General features: G+C 41.1%; 2 protein-coding genes across 4 annotated transcripts; one reads left to right on the top strand and one right to left on the bottom strand.

Moving 5' to 3' along the window:
* The first annotated feature begins 1,627 nt into the window (after window positions 1–1,627).
* Window positions 1,628–13,105, top strand: cd164 (CD164 molecule, sialomucin). 3 transcript variants are annotated; one of them, XM_070926163.1, is made up of 6 exons: window positions 1,628–1,834; window positions 2,541–2,612; window positions 7,725–7,793; window positions 8,251–8,295; window positions 9,343–9,420; window positions 9,528–13,105. In XM_070926163.1, exons 1-6 carry the CDS (start codon window positions 1,765–1,767, stop codon window positions 9,698–9,700), a joined length of 507 nt encoding a protein of 168 aa, XP_070782264.1. In that variant the 5' UTR covers window positions 1,628–1,764; the 3' UTR covers window positions 9,701–13,105. The 3 variants fall into 3 exon arrangements, with proteins under 3 accessions (XP_070782264.1, XP_070782263.1, XP_070782265.1); XM_070926162.1 differs by having other exon boundaries at window positions 8,185–8,295; XM_070926164.1 differs by lacking the exon at window positions 8,251–8,295.
* Window positions 13,106–16,694: 3,589 nt separating this feature from the next.
* cep57l1 (centrosomal protein 57, like 1) lies at window positions 16,695–20,177 on the bottom strand. The gene is made up of 11 exons (XM_070926003.1): window positions 20,055–20,177; window positions 19,475–19,640; window positions 19,180–19,368; window positions 18,955–19,076; window positions 18,701–18,814; window positions 18,532–18,609; window positions 18,140–18,229; window positions 17,964–18,038; window positions 17,616–17,878; window positions 17,393–17,537; window positions 16,695–17,198 (listed from the first exon to the last, which is right to left on the bottom strand). Exons 1-11 carry the CDS (start codon window positions 20,073–20,075, stop codon window positions 16,992–16,994), a joined length of 1,470 nt encoding a protein of 489 aa, XP_070782104.1. The 5' UTR covers window positions 20,076–20,177; the 3' UTR covers window positions 16,695–16,991.
* Between the last annotated feature and the right edge of the window lie 864 nt (window positions 20,178–21,041).

Genomic DNA, 21,041 nt, shown 5'->3' with positions numbered 1-21,041 from the left:
GTTCAAAGCAGGGCACCACTCACCAGGATGTCGACAGATGTGGTAGTGAGCAACATTCTTCACACCTCCCTCAGACACACCTGCATTTCCCTCACCGGAAAAGTGAGAAACAATATTATACAGATTTTTACAATCAAGGCATCTGTAGAATAATAAACAGAATTCAACAAATACACGGAGACATAGATGAAATACTGGCTAGTTAAAATGAAAGGTGTCAGCTTGCAGGTAAGAATCATTTTTAGTACTCAATGTATTATTTTTGATGATGAATAAATGTGAAATCCCCATCACAAGTTACCAAAACACCTGCCTTAATGTTTCCTCCTTGTTTTGACAGCAGGCAAAGGGATATGGAAGGGAGAAAAACAACCACCTATTTGCATTTGCTATTTTAATCAGCAAATGTTTTGTATTTCTTCTTGATCAAAATTGAAATACATGGGGCGCCCTGGTAGAACAAGCATCCCAAAGGCTGAATCCTTACTGCAGTGGCCGGGGTTCAGTTCCGTCAAATAATAAATAAAACACCTCCTCCTTCATAAGCTAAACTAACCTTGTTACACTACCCTAACCCATGATGAGAGATGCAGGAGAGTGGAGGACCAACCAACCTCTCTGAGCACAGCTTTAAAGCGCCCTCTGCTGGTGTTGAATCCTCCATACCTTGTTTCTGTTCTCTTGCTCATGGTTTTTGCTGTTAGTTCAGGGGCTTCTCCCTCCATCGCAAAGACAAGCTTCACTCCCATAAGTGTGAGGGACAATACCCTAAAAAATGATCTATGTAATACACTTGCATACACACGTCTGCAAAAAAGTGTTTCTTTTCTACAAAACCTCATGTATTGCTGGGCAACTCTATCATGACAATAAGTGCATTTGAATATGAATCTAAGAGACGCAGAGATAGAGCGAGCAGTTGAAGTTCATGGTTAAATACAGTTTTAGATGTCCAAAATGCAGTTATACTTTCTGTTAGTCAGGCGACTTATACTGTTGAAAGACCCTCTCCCCCCTTCACATTCTCACTGGATCAAAGAGATTATGCAATATATCAAATCAGAGAAGATAAAATAATCTCTGCATGTGTCTGCTTTTAATTTCTAGGCAATTTGGCAGCCTTTGTTGATTTGTAGAAAAATGTCAAACCGTTTGTTTCGTTTGTTTGTGTGGTTTTCCTGAAAAATTACTGACTCAAATTTACAGGTGCAGGTTAGGGTAAAGGGTAGGTGTATTATGAAAATGTGCAATAAAAATACCTTGATCAAAATTGTAATTGTGACCTATGAATATAATTTGTTCATATAATGAAATTGGGCAGGGGGCCATAGTGCATTTGTGCTCTGGGGCCCTGCAGCGAGTGAATCAGGCCCTGGCTGGCTGTTAGCTCATTAATATTCAGTGTTTTGCGGCACGGGTGCACTTTTTATCAGGTGTTATCGTCTCAGGTGCCTCAGACAAGCAGAAGTGAAACCCAGCAGCTTGCTTAATACAAATATGAAGACGCCCCCTCTCTCTCTCTCTCTCTCTTGCCTTTGACGTGTTAGCAGCTCACGGACACTTGCCTTTCCTCACCCCTCCCAGTAAAAAAGTGCCACATGACCTGTCAAATAGGAAGTGGCGAACTACCGAGCAGCAACAGCAGGAGCGACCAGAAACGCAAGACGCGAGGAAGCTGTGAAATTTCCGAAGCCTCATCCTCGACGTTTCTCAGCAGATACGTTTCCCCGTCGAGCAGATAAGAGCCCTGAGTTGGCCGCAGTCATGTACGTGAGGGTGGTGTTTTTCACTGTAGTTGTAGCTCTGATTGGCGCATCAGCCGCGACAGACTCAGGTAAGTTTGCGACCTCTCACTGCTGAGCTAGCTGCTAGCTACAGCCTGCACTGTACCTCCTTAGCTCGGTGAAGACATCACCAGTTAGCTGATTTTAATCTGTGTGTTTGCCTCCATTTTTGGTCACTGCGTAGCGCTTTTTTTTAATTTTGAGATTTGTCGCTTCTTAGTCTGACAGTTGTTACTCATTCCTGATTTGGTTCACCAAAAAAATACACGTACAAAATATCCTTTTGGCAACTTGGCCAGATTTATTTCCACGCTGGCCGGTGGGACTCAAGTTGTCAGGACCAGCTAGCGCTTTAGCCTGCTAGCAAGCTGTGTGACCCGCAATTAGATGTAAATTAACTGCAATACTTCTCTCATAATGTGACTCATGAGAGGACACAGGGCAGAAACAAGGCGGGTTTAACCCTCATTGTCAGATCCAGTTGATCAGGTACCAGATCAGCTTGTTATGTAACAGCCTTCACTTTTTTCCTCTCTGTTGTGTCACAATTAGTAAGATTCATTACACTGTAATACCCTGCTATGTTTGTTCTTAATAAGAGAATTTAACATTGCTATTGAGAGTTAGATCATTTTTAGCCGCACCATTTTATAGCAACATCTGGAGAGCGACAGTTTCATTTTCTATCACATGTCGGAAGTTACCAGTTATTAAAAACTGCCATATAACTAAATGTGATTTATGATTTCTCTGCAGACGGATGTTCCACTCTGTCATGTGATGCGTGTGGAACCACTACTGACTGCCACTGGGGCAACTGCACAACATGTGAGTATCTGTCCTAAATGTGTGTCAGGTTGTGGAAGCAAGAGGCACAGGTTGGTCTTTGTGTGTCCTAAATTGTCCAGACAGCTGAGCTGATTGCACACATGATTACTGGGTATGGAGGGAATGTGTGGCAGTGGATGCTGACTTTTAGATTATGTCATCTCAATGTCTCTAAAGCCAGAGCTGTATCGTAATCACTAACCAACGCAGTGGATCTGGACAGTCTGGTTTGGGGGTAAACTACTTACTTACCATAGGGTGAGGGGCAGAGGTTGGGCTTTATTATGCAGTTGAGTGCATAGACTGAGTACTATTTATTACCAATACATACATTGTAGAGGACTGACAATGCAGCAGAGGTAAAGCTTGTTGTTTTCTTCATAAGAAATTTAATGTTTAAGTCACTCACTTAAGTTCTGATTGTGGTTTTGCTGCCCTTTGCCTACATCTCTGTATCGCCATTCTGCATATTCATTATGTTAATAGAAATATCTGTCTAAAAGTGAGCGCTCCAGACTTGAGAAATCTCTCTGACTTATGCTCTACAGAGGGCGACGTGGAGAAATATGCTGCAGTGGTATTTTTCAACCTAATTTGGATGTTTGGCTGGTTGTGATTAGAAATATGCATCATTCAGTAAAAAGGAGTTGCCCCTATGGCTTGTGGAGCTGGTTGTTTCCAGTATCCGGAAATAAGGTTACAGGTTTTATGGGTAAAGCAGTGATCAGTGATCTTGTAATCGTTGGCTTTAAAGCACCCTTCTAGCTCTGTGTTTGGTGAGGTAGAGGCTACAGTAGACCTCTGGCCAAAACCTGAACCTTGTAGGTGAAAAACAAATCCTTGTGAGTATAGTGGTTATTGAGCATATCGCCTTAGAGGGCTTTACTCCAATGTTGGCCTGAGTTCAGTATGTGTAATCGGACAAACACAGTCTCTAGTGGTTGTGAAAAAGATGAACAGGAGAGGAAGAGAGGGGATGTGTGGCAGGAAGCCTGCGATTTCCTCACGCTGGGAAACAGAAGGAAGGAGAGGATAAAGGTACGAGTGAGAGGAAAGAGTGTGCAGATAGGATAAAAGATAAGTTTCATGTGCCTTGTTGTGCCTGTTCCCTGCATCGAGTGCAGTTCAGGACGAGAGAACACCATGATCTCGTCTTACATTTCACTTGTCATTAGGCTCAAAGGACGAAAGATACTGTAACATGTGTGTAATCTTAACTGTATTACTTGTTGGTCTAGCATATACAAAATCAGTAAGCTTTGCTCCTACAAAAAACAGTACATAGACAGTTTACTTTAGTAGGACAAGCACATGTACGTTACCTCTCATAGGAGCTGACCTGTTCGACAACTACTTCACCAATGAGAGGCTTTGACTCACTCCAGGAGAGGCTGTATTGGGATGTGGTGATCCCACACCCTCCTTCTGCTTTGTCTCTATGTTATATGGCTCTATAATGACACATTAGTTAATGATTTATAGTTGAACAGGACAGGTCAGATGACAAGTTAAGGACTCATTGCTCACAGTTTCAGGGAAGGTTTGGCTGTTTTTATCTTGTTCTTGTTGGAAAATGTATATCTTCTACCCGGACTTCCCAAAGATTCACCTCCAATGCTGTTACACACCAGAACAAGCTACTCACACCAGCCTACTACACAGAATACAAGCAGGCACAACCATGCTGAACAATACTGACTGCTTACCACACAGACACACATCCACGCACCAACTAAGCCTCGAGCTAAAGCCTTTCACAAACTCAAGAATGGATCACCTATTTGATATAAACTCAGCAAAAACCAGAAAGGTCAGCTTTGGCCAGTTCGGATGGCTTTGCTGGAACACAGTGTAACCACACTGCTGCAGCAAGCTAACGCCTACCACATTGTCATTACCAGATTTATCTTCGGTTTAGGGATTTTGTGTAAACAAGCTTTTGGCGTCAGAGGCACATTTCCCAGAAGCCCAGTGTTTAAACGCTCAAAAACTACACGTGTACATGCAAGCTCTGTAGCGCCTCTAAGTACAGGCCGTAGTCTGTGACAAAGCTTGTTGAATGCTCTCAACCAAGAGGCTGTTTTCTGTGGTAAGATGGGCCCTTGAGACTTTCACTCACACCTCTGGCTTGAGCAAGCTGTGGATATACCTTGTGGTGATGATGATGTCACCATATTGTAAAAAAAAAAAAAAAGGGTGAGAACCCATCCTACCTTTCACAGCTGCCTGCAAGATAACAGCCCTCTGACCTACTGGAGAGTGAAAAAACCCTCCTCCCACATGGCTCGACATACGTGGATCACCGTGTCTAATGCAACACTTGCCTTGATCTTTGATGTAACTACAAAGGCGAGTGAGCCATTAAGTTTCACTTTATGATTTTAAAATGTATGAGGCAATTTTTTTTTTAAATTCATTTTCCTTGCTGGTCAGTTGTAACAGAACTGCTAAATCGTGTCATGTACAGTCTGGAAAAAGGTGAAAACATACATTAAACAGGGAGAGGCTGCATTGGCAAAGAGAAACAGTGGTGGCGAGTCAATTCTCTGTGATCGTGATAGACACCTAATAGAATAGCTACCAAATACCACAAAACTCCGGCTTCAATAATAACCGCATAATTTAACCAACAGCCAAGTGACAAAGTCCTAACAGACACTTCACATCCTGAGCTCCACAAACTAATAATTATCACAGGACAGCCATTTGGTGCACAAAGATGCATAACCTGATAAAAGGACCACAAAATGTAGCCCTGTGAGCTGTGGAAAATGTAACACAGACTTGTGAGTCATTTTTGACCCTATTTGGAGAAAGCCAAAAGATGCTTTCAACAATGGCTGCAGCCTTACTGTTAAAGTCCTGTAATTTATGGGCAGCCATCTGGTGGGAGTCATTAGGCTTAGATGCTGTGGATTAAAGTATAACTAGCAAGGTGTAGCAAGGCATTTTACAGCACCAGGTGCACTACATCCCTTCATGATGTTCCTGTATTCCAGTATGATAATGCACCCATATGCTACAAACAAATTCAAGAGCAATTTTTTATCAGCACGACGACAAGGTCAATGGCCTGTAATGGCCTTCCCATCACTTTACTGAACAATTATTGAAGCTTTATGGGAAATATATTTTCCACTTCCGTATTGTGTAAGTTTCAGGACGTGTAAAACGGCATCCCAGAGAGGCAAGTGAAGGCAAAGTGTGGCCATGCTGGGTATTTGTATACTGTTACTGTATTCTCATTACTGTGTCCACGTCCAGTCCAAATTAAAGCATTGTTGAGCTGCTAACATGTCATGGAATAAGTAAGGTTTTTACATTATGCTTTTTAGTTTATGTCTGAAAGCAGTGAAACATGCCCATTATGATTTCCCACAGACCAAGGTGACTCTTTCAAACTGCTTTTTTATCTGACAAAAATCAAATATATTCAGTTTACCATCATGAATGGCAAAGAAAAGCATCAACTCCTCACGTTTGAGAAGCAGATTAATCTTCAGCTGTTATCGTCATCTTCATTTCAGCTCTAATACATGATATATTTGTCGATTATTAAAACTTCACACACATTCAGAATCCCCAATTTATTTTTAACATTAAGGAACTTACACTAATCTGATGTGCACCTGTCTGTGCTAAAGCTTTCTATAATGTCTGTTGACAGTTTAGCTTGAACAACAGCAGTTAAGTGAATATCATATAACTGGGTGTGAAAGTAATCTATAGTCACAAGATGTTGTGACTCATGGTTTCCTCACTGTGGCTCAGGCTGGGTTGTACCATTGAAGAAAAATACACAAATTAATAGACATCTCAGGGTTGGTTGTTTGATTTATGGAATTTCCTTTTTGCTATCATGTCTGTTGACTATCAAAATTTGGTATCTTAGGTAAATGAATAAATAACTAAATGCTAAGCTACGTCTGTATCTTGACTTCTTGTCACTTGTTGTGTGTTTGGGACAGAAAAGACTTCATGGTGGGGCAAAGTCCCTTTCTCTCATGGTTAATTAGTAACCTGATTTTATAATAAAAGAGAAAACACCTAGATGATCAAACTATCAGCAGACTGAACATACAAAATACAAATAAGTCTTCATTCTTACATAGTGGTGGAATGTAACCAAGTAAATTGCTGCAAGAAAGTACAACTCCAAGGTACTTGTAGTTTATACTTCTACTCCACTATATTTCAGAGGGAAATACATATATTTAACATTTTTAGTTACTAGTTGCTTTGCAGATAAACATTTAATATACAAAATATTTTCTTAGTTTATGAAATGTAATGCATTGTGACCGATTAAACTACCTAACAGTGTATAAAGTTGTTGGAGCTCAACCTCAACCAGCTACAACATTAAAATGCTTCTTAGTATATTAGTAATTTAATCCTATAGTAATGTAACTCTGACAGGGGCCCTTCTGTTGCCTAACAAATACTTTTGATGCTTTAAGTTAATTCTGCTGATAATGCTTCTGTACTTTTACCTAAGTAATATGTTGACTTTTACTTGTAATGGAGTATTTTTACATTGTTTTAATGCTACTTTTACTTAAGTATATATAATCTGAATACTTATTCCACTGCTGGTCTTAAGTGGCTTTCTTTTCTATTATCAGTGAGCTATAAATGAATGATGCGTCGAGTCATGATCTTAAAACGCTAAAGCACTGATGTGGTAAAAATGAAAAATAAATACATAAGAAACAGGTTTCAGACATGCCCAACTTCAATATGATGACGTGTTATTATGGGGGGTTGCAGGATGGAAGGAACGGCAGGATGTGGGCCTGTGTTAGCAACTGCTCTCACCTTCCTGTGGAGGAGATATGAAAAGAGAATTGTCCCACTGCGTATCATGTTGCTTAACTATTTGTATGCACAGAACAAGTGAGAGGCAGGTCATCAGATGCAGCAACATTGAGATCAGGACTGCAGGGCATTATGTTTTGGACACAGTGGATTACAGTGAACTTAAATGAGTAAAATGACGTGCCTTTGCTCTTGCCAACATAAGACACTGAAATCTACTGCCTACTTGGGTAAACTTAATTCATATAAAGCATGAATCAGGCATTTAATTCATGGTACTTTTGTCTGTTTCAGTATCTCTTGGCTGTCACAACATGACTCTTCTGGCAGAAAACGAGACCTGCAACAATGCTAGCTGCTCAGGTAAGTCTAACAGCATAGTGGTTCTAAATATCAGACCGGATAATTAATATTTTATATTAACTTGTTCTTTTAGGGCTCAAGAGAATCAGCAGACTCCATATTTGTATTTGAAGAAACACATGTCTCAAAGTTAGGGGTCTAAATGGTCTGCAGATTCTGTTTGGGTCTAGCTTTGCTCTAACTAAGGTGTCAGTTAATGGTCAGTCTAAGCACTTTGGGGCTGTCTCTTTATATGTTGTCTTTGTTTTGGTTCCCAAAAGACTCTACTAGGTGTAAAACATCTTTTTCACCTGCCTAAGAGAAATTATGTTGTATTGTGTAACCTTGTTCTTTGGGTGGTGTCTCTTGCGTTTCCCCTTTCACTCTGTCTTGGTGTTGGCTCCCTGTCCAGTTTATGAACCCACTGAAGCCATTTCAACTGCCTCTGCTCCTTCGACTACTTCCCCTCCTGTTACAGCCTCCCCCACCCCTGTTGTCTCCACCACCGCTAACAGCACCACAGGTAACCAGTCACTAAAAACCTCTGCAACTCCCTGCTGTAGTCTATGTCGTCCAGTTTAAAGAATCTCAGATTTTTTATAATCTGTATGGTCTGTGTTTTTAATATCTATTCAATCTATTTACTTCTGTAATCACATCTCTGTAGAGTTTTCATTGTAGCGGGGTCCACTATTCCCGTGCTGCATTCAGATTGCCTTCACATGCACAAGGGACTCACAGGAAACGATGCAGCATGTATTTCAGTGTTACTGTTTTTAATTTCATCTCACTGATAACAGCATCGCTGTTCACTCTCTTTACATCTTATCAGAGCTGTATGAAGTTACTGCGAATGCAAATCCAACATTTCCTACTGCTGCTGCCTCAAATTAAAAGAAACACAGCGTGGCTTTTATTGTGAAGCAGTCACAGGAAACGCAATGTATTTGTCATATTTGTAATTTTAGTCAGTGGATCATTTTTTGTCAAGGGGCTGATGGAACTAAGGGACCAGCCACTGTGAGCTGTTAGATGAAGAGTAGTCTCGCATAGCCAGACTTATCTCCACACTTTGGAGGAAGGTCTGGCTCAACCCATTGGCTTGTTTGTTTTTCTTTGAACCAATCACAATCATCTTGGGTGGTGTTGAGCCCAGGATGCTGCACTTGTTTTGGTGGAATATTTGCACATGGGGAGGTTAGCACTAGCATTAAAATGGTTAAATCCCCACTAAAGAAAACGCCACATAAAATAGTAACTTAAACGACGTATGTAGACTATGTGATACAACTTTTACTGTTTAAAAAAGACTAATGTAACTTGATCATCGGTGTCCTAGAGGTGAAGCCTACCTATACTTTAGTTCTGGAGGAGCTCACTAGACCAGATAAAACCACAGACTTTGAAAACAGTAATGTGCAGTTATTGGAAGGCGGGGAGAATGGTGAGTGAAATAGTCACATCAACCAGGCCTGAAATCTTAAGGATTCCAACTTTAAACAAGTTAAATGGCTTAAAGTCAAACGGTGTAAAGACTAATGGATGTGTTCTTACTGTGACCCTGCAACAGGCAATGGAACCTCTATGTCCACTGTTGCCCCCACTCACAGTGGTAACATCTCCACTATGGCTCCATCCCCTACTTCAAGTAAGTGGCTGACATTGTGATAGAGCGAGCACATTTTAAAATTTGTCCTGTAATGTACACAAACAAGAATAACTCATCTCCATTTTCTGCTCTGTCCTTTATCACAGCTGGAACCAGCACAAGTACCACAACAATTGCCCCCTCCCCTGATCCTCACAAGAACACCTTTGACGCTGCGAGCTTCATTGGTGGAATAGTGCTGGTCCTGGGCCTGCAGGCCGTGATCTTCTTCCTCTACAAATTCTGCAAGTCCAAGGACCGCAACTACCACACCCTCTGAAGCAGCCGCACTTTTGGATCCACGTTGCTCAATATCCCCTGCCAACTAGAACCTTCCAGAGAAGACTCACCACTCGGCACGCACTCATCGCGGCGGACTCAAACAGTGTTTTCAAGCAGGTTTTCTAGATCTTTGATGTTTGTGCCACTTGTGGTTTAGGCCTGCATTAGCGCTGCTGTTGTAGTCTGTATTAAGGCACCCACTCAGGCCTGTATGTATGATAATTCATGTCGCACTAACTTGTAAAACCAGACGGATCTCCAGTGATATGGCATTTAAGCCTTGAGCATATGGATTACGTCATCTGGTAGCTACTCCCACCTCCATCATGCTGTCCATTTTCCAGCGATATTTCCAGCCCCTCTCCTCATAATTCATCATATAAATACACCACATGAGAGTTAAAGAATGACTCATGTATACAACGTAGCTTTCTTGTTGATGCCTGGGAGTAGTATAGCTGCAAACTTGGTAGAATTTCCATCATTTTTTTTGTCTTGATTTGGAAACACTGTTTGAGTTCACAGCTATTCTTAAATAAGACGACTGTGATGATTCAGTGTTGCTTGTAGCCTGTTGAATCGTGGGCAGGTTCTCTCTCCCCCATGCGGCTGTATCATCATGTATGTGTGTGCATAGATGATGCAAAAGAGGTGAGGTTACTTGCATTACGAGGGAATAAAAGCAACACCCAATCATCTGGCATCAGACTGAAAAAATAGCTCTGGTCTTATTTTGTGTCTCATTTAGGAGTGCTGTGTGTTTTCTGCTGTTGACTTCCCTGGGGAAATCCTTCACCCAATACTAGTTGTAAAAAATTTCAAAAACCAACTGCCAGTAGAGCGGCTCAATGCAATAAATCATGTAACAAGTTCATTTCCGATCCCTTAATCTCACAACTGTTATTTCTAATCTTTACCGACATCAAAACGTACCCACTCGGGATGCTAACGCTGAGCTGGCCCTTTGGCCCCATTTCTGTGGAGCAGTCAAAAAGGGGTGTGTGGGTCAAAATGAAAGATTGTAGAATATTTCAGAAATATGAATAATTCATTTGTTTTAATAATGTATAATACAGTGAATGGGGAGATAAAGAAAATGGCATGCACCTTCTTGATATGGACAGTGATTGCAGTGAAGTGCCTTTAATGTCCAGTATGAGAAATGGAAGAGGATTTCTTCTTGGTTGAGGCCTGAATGTTATCATTAGTTTCTGTTTGTAAGAAAGAAACGGTATCGCAGTGCTGATATTGGTGAGAGCCGTAGTATCCCAGCTGGACTGAAAAGCCTTTTATTGTTGAAGAGTAAAGTAGATAGTTGTCACTCAAGGGCCTCGATCAGTCAAGCTTGAAGTTTTTTCCCTATAAGTAGAGGACTATGCGTGAAACCTATGGTCTTCTCACTGGTGACCTTGTGTAAATGAATCATTTTTAAGGTGCTCTTCGTTTTGTAGCACCCAATACTGCTCTCAAATGTCCACTTCACCGTTTATGTTTCAGAACTCAGTTGCAAATTGGGTTTAATTTCAAAACATGAACAATGAGCTGGCAGGAAATCGGATCACTGTCAGGTGCTACAAATCTGAGAGTGTACCTTTTTGTTTTGTTTAGGTTTTTTTTCTTTTTAAGATAAGGGGCTTAATTGGGCTTAATTTAAAAAAAAGATTGAGTATTGGAGAGAGTGCATTGAGGTAAAAATGTTTCTGACTTTGCCGTGTAAATGAAAGGATTGTAAATGAAGTGCAGAACTGCAACAACTGTCAAGTGGTCGTGCTAGAGCTCATGGCAGTTCTCTAATTAGCTTGCTGCTAACTGTGTGGTTTTTTTTCTTTACTTTTTGTCCCTCCTGTACATAGCCATGTCCTGTTTATCTTATAGGTTTCAATTTGAGGAAAGGCTAAATGAAGGAGTGTTAATTGGTACATTTTGCTCGTAGCGGCTTGTCACTGTCAAGGATGTTTTGTTAAATGCCTTTTTTTCATTATTGCATGCTGGATGCTTGGAGTTGTGATTTTTTTCCTCCCATTGCATAAGCGCTTAAGGATTTACACTTAAAAACCACTTGATTATTTGTGATTAGCCCATATGCTAGTTGGAAGAATGCCTTGAAACAGTGTGCATTAAGCCAAAGTCCTCAGTTTTGGCATGGAAATTGAGCATTGCACTGACGAGCTTTGTTTTTGTAACTTTGTCTTTGTAAATGTTTTCATGGTTCAGCCAAAAAAAAATCAGATGCTTGTATAAATACTCAGTATTGAATATTAACAAGATAATGGATGAATAACCACCTTATTTTATATGTCTACAAACAGTAAGGAATTCATGAGTGCAGATCTTTTTCTTTTTCTTTTGGCTTTCATAATTTAGGATTACATGTTTTCTGCTGCTCAACATTAACACGCCTTTTAACCTAGTCACCTGGTGGCATTAGGCTTCTGCCCAAAGACCCAACTATGGCAAGTAGGCTACAGAGTTAGCCTTAGCTGCACCCATTTGTACATCCTCTGCATGCGGAGAGCCTTTCGCCCAAATTCAGAGAAATATTTAACTTTTACTCACAGCTGTTGGGCTGTGTGTCCACTGAGTCCACTGAGTTTTCGACATGGTAGCTGCATTCCTTAAGAACACAGAATCACATGTTGACATCCCAGTGTGTCGAAAACACCTCTGGTATCCATGGATACCAATAGATGTCCATTGTGATGCCTCTCTGCAGCTTCTCCTCCAAGTTACTAACTCAGTCCGTGCACCTCTTAAGGAAAAGTGCCTTATTCAGTTAATATCCATATATAGTTGTAGTTTGTAAAATGATATGCCACACTTATGGGACTCAGCACTTTCACACCTCTGTTAAGTGGTTTTCTGTGTTGTATTCTGCTTAAATGTGTTTTGTCACGCTCAGCCTTAACTTGTTGAACAAGCCCACAGAGCATTTGCTAGTGACGAGCTTGTCCAGGCAACTACCAGGCTGCTTTTGTTTGAAAAGTTTGTGTATTGTACTTAATAGCTGGCGTTTCTGTTGCATTTAAGGGCCTACATTTTGACCAATCACACAATAGAATTATAGGTGTTTTTTTAAATGCTGCTGAAATGGCTATAACCAGCTAGTGAATGGCATAGTTTCCAACTCGATGAAACCTGGTTGTAGCCTGGACAACTTCTCACTAGCACATTGTAATAAAAATAACTTACCGGTAAAGTTGTAACCACAGCCACAGACCTAAGGTGTTCTTTACTGCAGTCGCGTGATGACTTGAAGTCCACTTTGGTTGTAATTTTCAATTGTTGCATTGAATGACTTGTTTCAAAAATCCAAATTTGCTCGGTCATGGAGGGCTCTCCTGTCAGTTTTCAGCCTTGCAGTGTTCAATTCCAAGAGCATCGACTAAAAAAAGCTTTGATTCCCTCCTTTTGCCTTGTGGCTTTATTGCTATGTGCACACACTGGAGTGCCGTATATTTTACCTTTTGTGTTAGAGGCCATCAGTCTTGTAGGTACGATTGTTTTGTCTTTTTTTGGCTTTGACACACACTATTCACACACAGCCATATGTAGACACTTGCAGGTGCCACTATGCCTCCTGAAAAGTTTTGTGCTTATTTTGTGCCCTTTTTTTCCTTCTCTCAAACCTTTTTATTTTGTGCCTTGTTTTCTAGTGTTGCCTTTTTAGTTTCACAATGTAAAACCAATAAAGTTTGAATATTGTTAAAACAAATCACTGTATTCACCTTCATTTGACAACAGTGTCAACTTTCTTGGAGCTGGTAATTTACATGACAAATCACAAGTGGGACAATGATACACAGCCAGGTCTCTAGTGCAAGGCTCCATCGCCATGGTTACAATTTAAGGGGTTAGTTGCCCAGACAACAAAAGGTATCGAGTTCAGGCTTTGCTTTGTCTTACCCCTGTTTGTATAGCTAATGCTAGGTCAACAAGTTCTCTTGTTAAAGACGAAATTAACAGCAAAGCAATGCTGAACAAACCATCCTTACAGTATCTAGACATTTTAGGTATCTGCAAATTTGGCATTCTTTATCTATAAAATCTGGATTTGGCAATACATTTTGTTACCATTGGACAAAGCAAGGCTAGGTGTTTCCAGACATTTTGTTATGCTAAGCTAAGCTAACCTGCTGCTGGAGGTAGATTCATATTTACTGTACAGACCACAAATGCCAAACTGATGTTTGTTTGTTTTTTTACAATATCTGTAACTGGCTGAGGAACTTCATCAGCTTTACCTGCTCCTCTGTCTGAGTGTGTTGGCCAATATGCTTGGAGTCAATATTGGAAAAGCACCAATATAATCTGCAGGCATAATCCAATTCTTATTGACATACCTCTCTGATGTTGTACGTGCTGGATCTGCCCTTCCCCATCAATGCCCTCCATCTTCATTTTCTCTACCGGATCATCTCGAGTAGTAGTTCCCAACTTCAGATTCGGGACCCTCCATGGGCTCCCAAGATAAATCTGAGGGTTTACCGGATCATTGAAAGGATAAGAAAGAAAACCTGTGTTTGTGTTACATGTTATAAAGAAAAAATAAAGATTTCTTTACAGAGAAATACTAAATACTTTCATCTATTCAGGCCTTCAAAGATCCCTCAAATGAAACAATCCTAGAAGGAACTGCTCACAACCATAACCTGTGACGAGGGGTCACAGTAGACATTGCTTAATTTTAAGGGGTCAGAAACCCAAAAAGGTTGGGAACACCACCTGATAATAAACAGGGTTTTTTGGTGACACTAGTGTCCCCCTTTGGCCATACACACACGAATAGCCCTACAATCATTCACTGTATGGCCACAGCTTTTCCTGAAGTCTACATACATTATTCTTTACATAATAAAGTTTAATAAGTGGGCTAACAGCTAGGTGCTCACCTAGCTTGGGGATGAAAATTACTGTACATATAATTTGCAGCATTCTCTTGATGTTTACTCCTTTCTGTGTATGATAGCAATCAACATGTTTTTGAAAAGGAAACAAGTACAAAGTTTTTTTTGCAGCAGAACATTAACAACACTTTCATTATTTGCTGTCATGTACTAATATTAAATATCCAAACAGGTCAATGACAGCCAAAACCAAAGAAACCACCCCTGTTCAAAACAAGTTTTCACTCTCTGAGTTTTCACTGGGCGGCATGGTGGCGCACGGGAGGTAAAGCTGGTTAGAGCGGGTTGGGGGTTCGATCCCCAGCTGCCCCCGTCATGTCGAAGTGTCCTTGAGCAAGACACTGAACCCTAAGTTGCTTAGCTGTAAAGCGCTTTGGGAACTGTGTTGCGCTCCTGACAGGACACGTGCAGTTTCCGAGGTCACAGCGAGGTTCCGCTTATGTAGCAAAAAAGCTCTGTAGGAAACGTTAGCGTGCATGCGTGTCACTCAAGAGTCACGGTCCGTACACTTGACTACATTCTCGAACGAGGTTTGTGCTGAGCAGACTGTTATTCTTACAGTGGCCCAGAGTCCCCAGCTGGCACGGTTTCCTAGAACCAAAGAGAGTTTTCAGGAGAGAGAATGTTTTTTGGAAAACCACACCACAATGTCTCTCTTGTGTGTCCATTACAAACAACCCTGCACTTAGTATGATGTGCTGTTACTAGACAGAGATAGAGAAGCTTGTGCTGCTCTATCAAGGACATCTGTTACGGGCCTTTGCTACCATCAGCCATCATTTTTAATAAACAGAAACACTGTGGATGTTACTTTTCAATTTTTCTCCACTTGACTGTAGGCATATCTTGTTCTTGTTGAATGTTACACTGTAGACTTGTACCTGTTTAAAGGCAATCCTTTCACACACCCACAACAAAATGCCTTACACACTCATATCTACCCAGCCCTCCTACACACACTGCTCTCAGAACACACCACTGCTGTTCAGTAGCAGACGAAAAGAGGGGTGTGCAGTCACAAGGTACCAGAGCCGCAGGGTCAGGAGAGTGAATAGGAGGGGATGGAGATGTTGTATGTGGGCATGGAGGGGTCTTGACTTGCCTCAGCTAACTAGATTGCTGTGTCCAGTCATGCTCTGTAATCTAATATGGGAGCACAGAGAAACAATGCATTTAGTCTTTCGCTCATACACCAGCTCAGTCCATTTAACCATGCAGTGAACTCCAGAGTCATGCCAAGAATACCAGGACCAAGCAATGTTGGCCAGATAACGAACTGAAAAGGCGGAATGCTGAGAGCAACAATAACAATCATCTGTTTTTCTTCCCCCCCCCCAAGACCCAGAAGCCTGGGACATGGCACATAAGGATGATGCACTTGTCATTTTTATTTTTATTCCAGTTGGTGGTACAGGGAGCGACTGAGATTAGCTTTAAGGTCAAAAATACTATACTACTACTGTATCAAAAAATGTGACAATAAAAATGTTGACTGAGGCCGGATAATGAGGCGATAATGGAGGAATGGTATGAGGCAGCTACACATGTGGTTATTCATCCCATAAAAGGTGGCTGACTCAAATAAACACAACAAATATAAAAGCCTCAGCCACGTCAGCAATGTGTCCTGTCATCTGACCAGCCAGCAATTAAGATAAGTAACAGTCATCAGAGTTGAATTTAAGAGATTTGAGCTGTTTTGGCCGTGTGAAAAAGCAGTTTCTCCCACTTGTGCACAGCGATACAAACCACATCCGTTTGTCTTGTGGTCGGGCTACATTTACTCAGCTGTCTGGCCAGCTGCTGCAACAGAGTTCACAAAGCATTTGGTCCATCTCTATTATAGGCTGTTCAAGACAGTAGGAGCGTAAGAGCATAAGATTATGTCTTATTATTGTACATGCAACTGTATGGTGTATCAGGAGTAAAAATCTCTTTTGTAAAACAGACATAGGGTGAACACTGCCACCTAGTGGTTCTCAGTATGAAGTCCAAACAATGGTGCAAAATTAGAGAAAAACATTTGTGTTGGCACGCAAGTAAAAGAGAATAAGCTTTATTAACAAATTTAAATATTAAAACTAGATTACTCCAGCTTCATTTGAGTTAAAATATAAGGTCATGCTCCATAACTATACACCCTCTACCTATGAAGGACCCTGTATGTGCAAGATTTCATTTAATCAATTCATACTATTCAATCTTAATAGGTTTGATGTGTAACACATTATCAAATCCAGTGTAAATCACAAAAACACTTTATTTCCTCTTTCATTTGTTACTAAAAATGTCCCATTTGAAGAGAGGGGGCAAGCAGGCTGCAACGAACCAAGGGGAGTCTTGTGGTTCAACCAGCTGTAGTATCAAAGCCCACACAGAAAGTTCTCATGTTTCCCAGGAGAGGTCGTCTTGTTTTAGGCTGTTTCTGAACTTCTGGGTCTCTCTGAGGAGCTGCAGGTTGTTGTGAGTGGTCCCACCTTTCTTTGCTTTCTGCTTCGCCTTAACAGGAGAAGGAACAGGTGGCTCGATCCCACTCAACTTCTTGGCTATGTGTTCCTCAGTGCATGGCTGGCTCTGGGTCAATTTATGGACCTGTGCAGGGGCCGAAGACAGAAAACTTTACACATCTACTCTATCTACACAATTAGTGATGGAGGTCAGCTGATACTACATACAGACACTGGACTTACTTAAAGGTCTGTTAGCATACAACACTTTTACACATCTATAAAGTTGCTTAATGAGGTAACATGCCTCTGGATTGTACTGAGTGATGGTTCACATACCGTCTGCTGGTGTTTGCGAAGTTTAGTGATCTGAGCTGCCTTCTCCTCCATCCTGATGACCAACCTCTCCAGTTCTCTCTGCAGATCCTGCCTCTGCTCGCGATGTTGGGTTGTATCTATCTGACCCACCAACTCCTGATGCTCACTGACAAAAAAAACAACACACATTACTAAATGCGTAAAAGAAAAGGTCAAACAAAACAATAATAAAAAGCTTACTCACAAGCTCATTTGTCCTAGCTCGTCTTGCAGAGCCAAGAGCAGGTCGGACAGCGAGCCCAGTGACTGATCTGCTTGTTTGGGCTCACTGTCAGGCTTGTGAGACGTGGTGGACGATGGAGAAAAGTCCTTTTGGAGGCTTTTCTTGGCTCCACAACCAGACCTGTGCAGAGAGCTCACTCGTTCACACAGCTGGGGCTGATGGTGCTTCATCATGTGTAGTATACTTTGTATGTTGGCGTGGACTGAATGGCTTGGGCTTGTCGACTGTGACAGGTAGCGGAAATCAAAATCAATAAAAAAGGGAAACGGTGGATAATTTTTTGAGTGGTTTAGAGCAGAACTGACTTACTGTTCCTGCAACAAAGGGCATTTTTTTGTGCCTTGGGCCGCTTGGCGATGCCAGCTCACTCTGTCTGGAGGTTTTCTGAGGTAGAAGACAGCTGTTATCAGTACTAAGTGCAAACAAATGTTTTCCTCATCAACTAAATGCAGGCAGTTAATTAGCTTTATCAGTAAGAAAAGTACCTTGATGGTCTTTTTTGTTTTCTTCTTTGGCTTCATCTCTTCTGAAGTTGGCACAGACAATCGAAGGTTGATGTCCAACTCCTTCCGCAGCTGTGGGCATGGCAACAATAACATGGTTAAAGACAGAAGATTCTTTGTTGGCATTTTACCATTATTAGACAGTTTCATGTAACGTAAAACCCACAAGAGATCATTTCTGAAGAACAAAAAGTAATGGAATGTTTATATAATAACACAATAAAAAAAATATATGCATAATTGTCTGCATTCACTGTAAAATATGTCTCTGTTGGGGTAAGGAGAATTAAAAAACAATGTGAAAATGTGGATTCTGGTGTTAATGTTACTTCAAAGAGCTAGCTGAACCATGAAGTGAAGCGGCGTGGACTGACCTCGTCTGCTTTCTCCTGCACAAGTTTACGCTCATGCTCTTCTTTCAGTAGTTTTTGCTCCAGAATGGAAAGCTTCGTCTGAAAGCAAGGTTGCATTGAAATAGTGATCTCATTATTCAGCTTGTGGTGATTAGTGTTCAGGCTAATCAATTGGAAAACTGTGAATTACCTCTGCCAGAGTTTGGGTCCTACTCAATTTGAGACACTCTGATTCAAGTTTTTCCAGCTTCTCCCGCTGAGACTGGGTGTTTGAGCTGCTTGGCTGCTCGTTCTGCAGTGAAGCCTAATGGGAATATAAGCATCACTTTTTATCCTTTTACAACCGCTTCTCTACATCATATTAGCCTCATAATTAGGGTGCACTTTCAACGAAAGATTTGTTAATGAATTTTGCTTCTTTCAGTTTATAGCCTTTTGGACTACCTGATTCTCCATTAGTGCATTCCTCTCCTTCTTGGCGTTTTCAACCATCTTCCTCATGTAGTCCAGCTGCTTCTCAAGAACCTTACACCGAGCCTCTGCAGACTGCAGCTTCGAGTCCAGCTCTGTTATCATGAAACCAGACACAACTATTACATCTACAGAGGACTTTGCATTTTCATAATGTCAGTAGCAGTGGCCTCTCCCTTTGCACCCTCCATCACTTACCTTTCCTGACAGAGCTATCTGTCTCGGGCAGGCTGACTGCCGGCTGACTGGGCACCGTGTAAGATGCTTTAACCTGCTGATGACTCTGAGCATCACTGGAGAACTGTCGGTAGCTCCTCTCCGCTTGCTTCCTTTCCAGTTCCAGCCTCCTGATTTTCTCCTGGAGGGTCTTCAGTGCATCAACAACAGCTTAAGAGGAGTTAACAAAAAAAGAAAAGCATACCTGGTAATTGTAGGTGGCCATAACAAAAACATTGTATGAGATAAGAAGCTTGACATAATTGCTGTGCCATACCTTTGCTGTCAATACTAGGTTTGGTCTGAGACACCTGAGGACCGGTCACCTGTGGGTCCATGCCGATGGGTGAGTGTGCGGAGAGCTCCAGCTGTCTTGGTAGTATCCTGTCTGGGGGCTGGTAATAGCTCCCAATGTAACTGTTTTTGGAGGGTGAGTCTAAGATCTAAAGACAAGAAGAAGAGGTTGCTTTAGAAACTGTAAGAAGGCTGCAACTAATTACTACTTTCATTACTGATTGTTTGGTCTATAAAATTAAAGAAAATATTAATTAAATGCCTCTCAAAAAGTTCCCACAGCCCAAGCTCACCTTTACGCTCCTAAAAGCTTCATGAATTGCTAAACGTTACGCAAGCGAAAACAACCCGATATGTTTACAAATATCGTTAAGATAATTTGCTATCTCAGCAGAAAGCAGCAACAACTCCCTTTGCAGACGCCCTCGCATAATTTAAGCTAGATAAACGTATCAAAAACAATAGATAAACAGATCGCAGGTAACGACAACTTACAATGTAAACAATGCTAAAGCTAACGCGTTAGCCACTTTCGCAGCTAACGGCTGATTCGCGGATGTTACCTGGTCGTAATGAGTCTCCATTCTGTGACATAGAGGCCGATACTCGTTTCAAAAATAATCTTGTGTTAACATCTAATGTCCGCGGGCTGCTTATGCAAGTTATGAAGATATTTTTATGTAGCTAGGTCAACCGATTTCCTCGCGCGACTAAGTTATCCCGTCATCACCAGGCAGTCCGGACTTTTTAAATTTCCCTCCTCTTTGCCGCCTCATCACTGTGGTTCCGCCTGCGCACTGTTTCCCTCTCCACCTCCCCTATCCAGATCCAGACTTTTCCATGTAGTTTGAGATAAATACCTACATCTGATAAGGTTTTGTCTTGGAGACACCATCTGACACTTAAGGTGAAAGGAAAAGGTAAAACTTATCATAACAGTAGTCTAATTTCACCTTCCCCCTAAAAACAACCTGTACCTACACCCACCCCACAGGAAAATATTTTAGGAGGAAACATTTTAACAAGATAAAATATCAAATATTGAAAATGTATCATATCCATATAGTCCAAAGGCATTTAATAAAAACGTTCATGTTGGCAACTTCTCATAAGAGTGTATACTTAAATGAGTGATCTGTTTTAGATTAAGTGCTGTGAATGTTCACTGTGTTTATAATAAGCTTACCCTTCAAGAAAATCTCAAACAAAACACTTGTTGTGCGAAGGATTTTAGAAATACTAAGGGTTGCAAGTTCTGCATGCAGCTTTTATGGATCCGTATTTTCGCTTGGTTTGGTTAGAATAATTACTAAATGGTGCATTGCTGAAAAAGTAAGTAAGGGCCTTATTTTTTCAAAATTGGTGCATAGAGAGGACGTGACCTTAATGTACTCAATGGTAGCTATGGCCTTGATTAACATATGTGATTTAAGAAAGGGCCCCTCTTGGTCTGCAAAATGGGAAGTTGACGTATAACATATTATGTGGGGACATGCCCACTTTCAACTATAAAACAAGTGTTGAAACCATTTGACCATTTTAGCTATTGT

The sequence above is a fragment of the Enoplosus armatus genome, chromosome 19 (genome assembly GCF_043641665.1).
Source record: "Enoplosus armatus isolate fEnoArm2 chromosome 19, fEnoArm2.hap1, whole genome shotgun sequence".
NCBI lineage: Eukaryota > Metazoa > Chordata > Actinopteri > Centrarchiformes > Enoplosidae > Enoplosus > Enoplosus armatus.
This window is presented reverse-complemented; position numbering and strand designations above follow the sequence as displayed.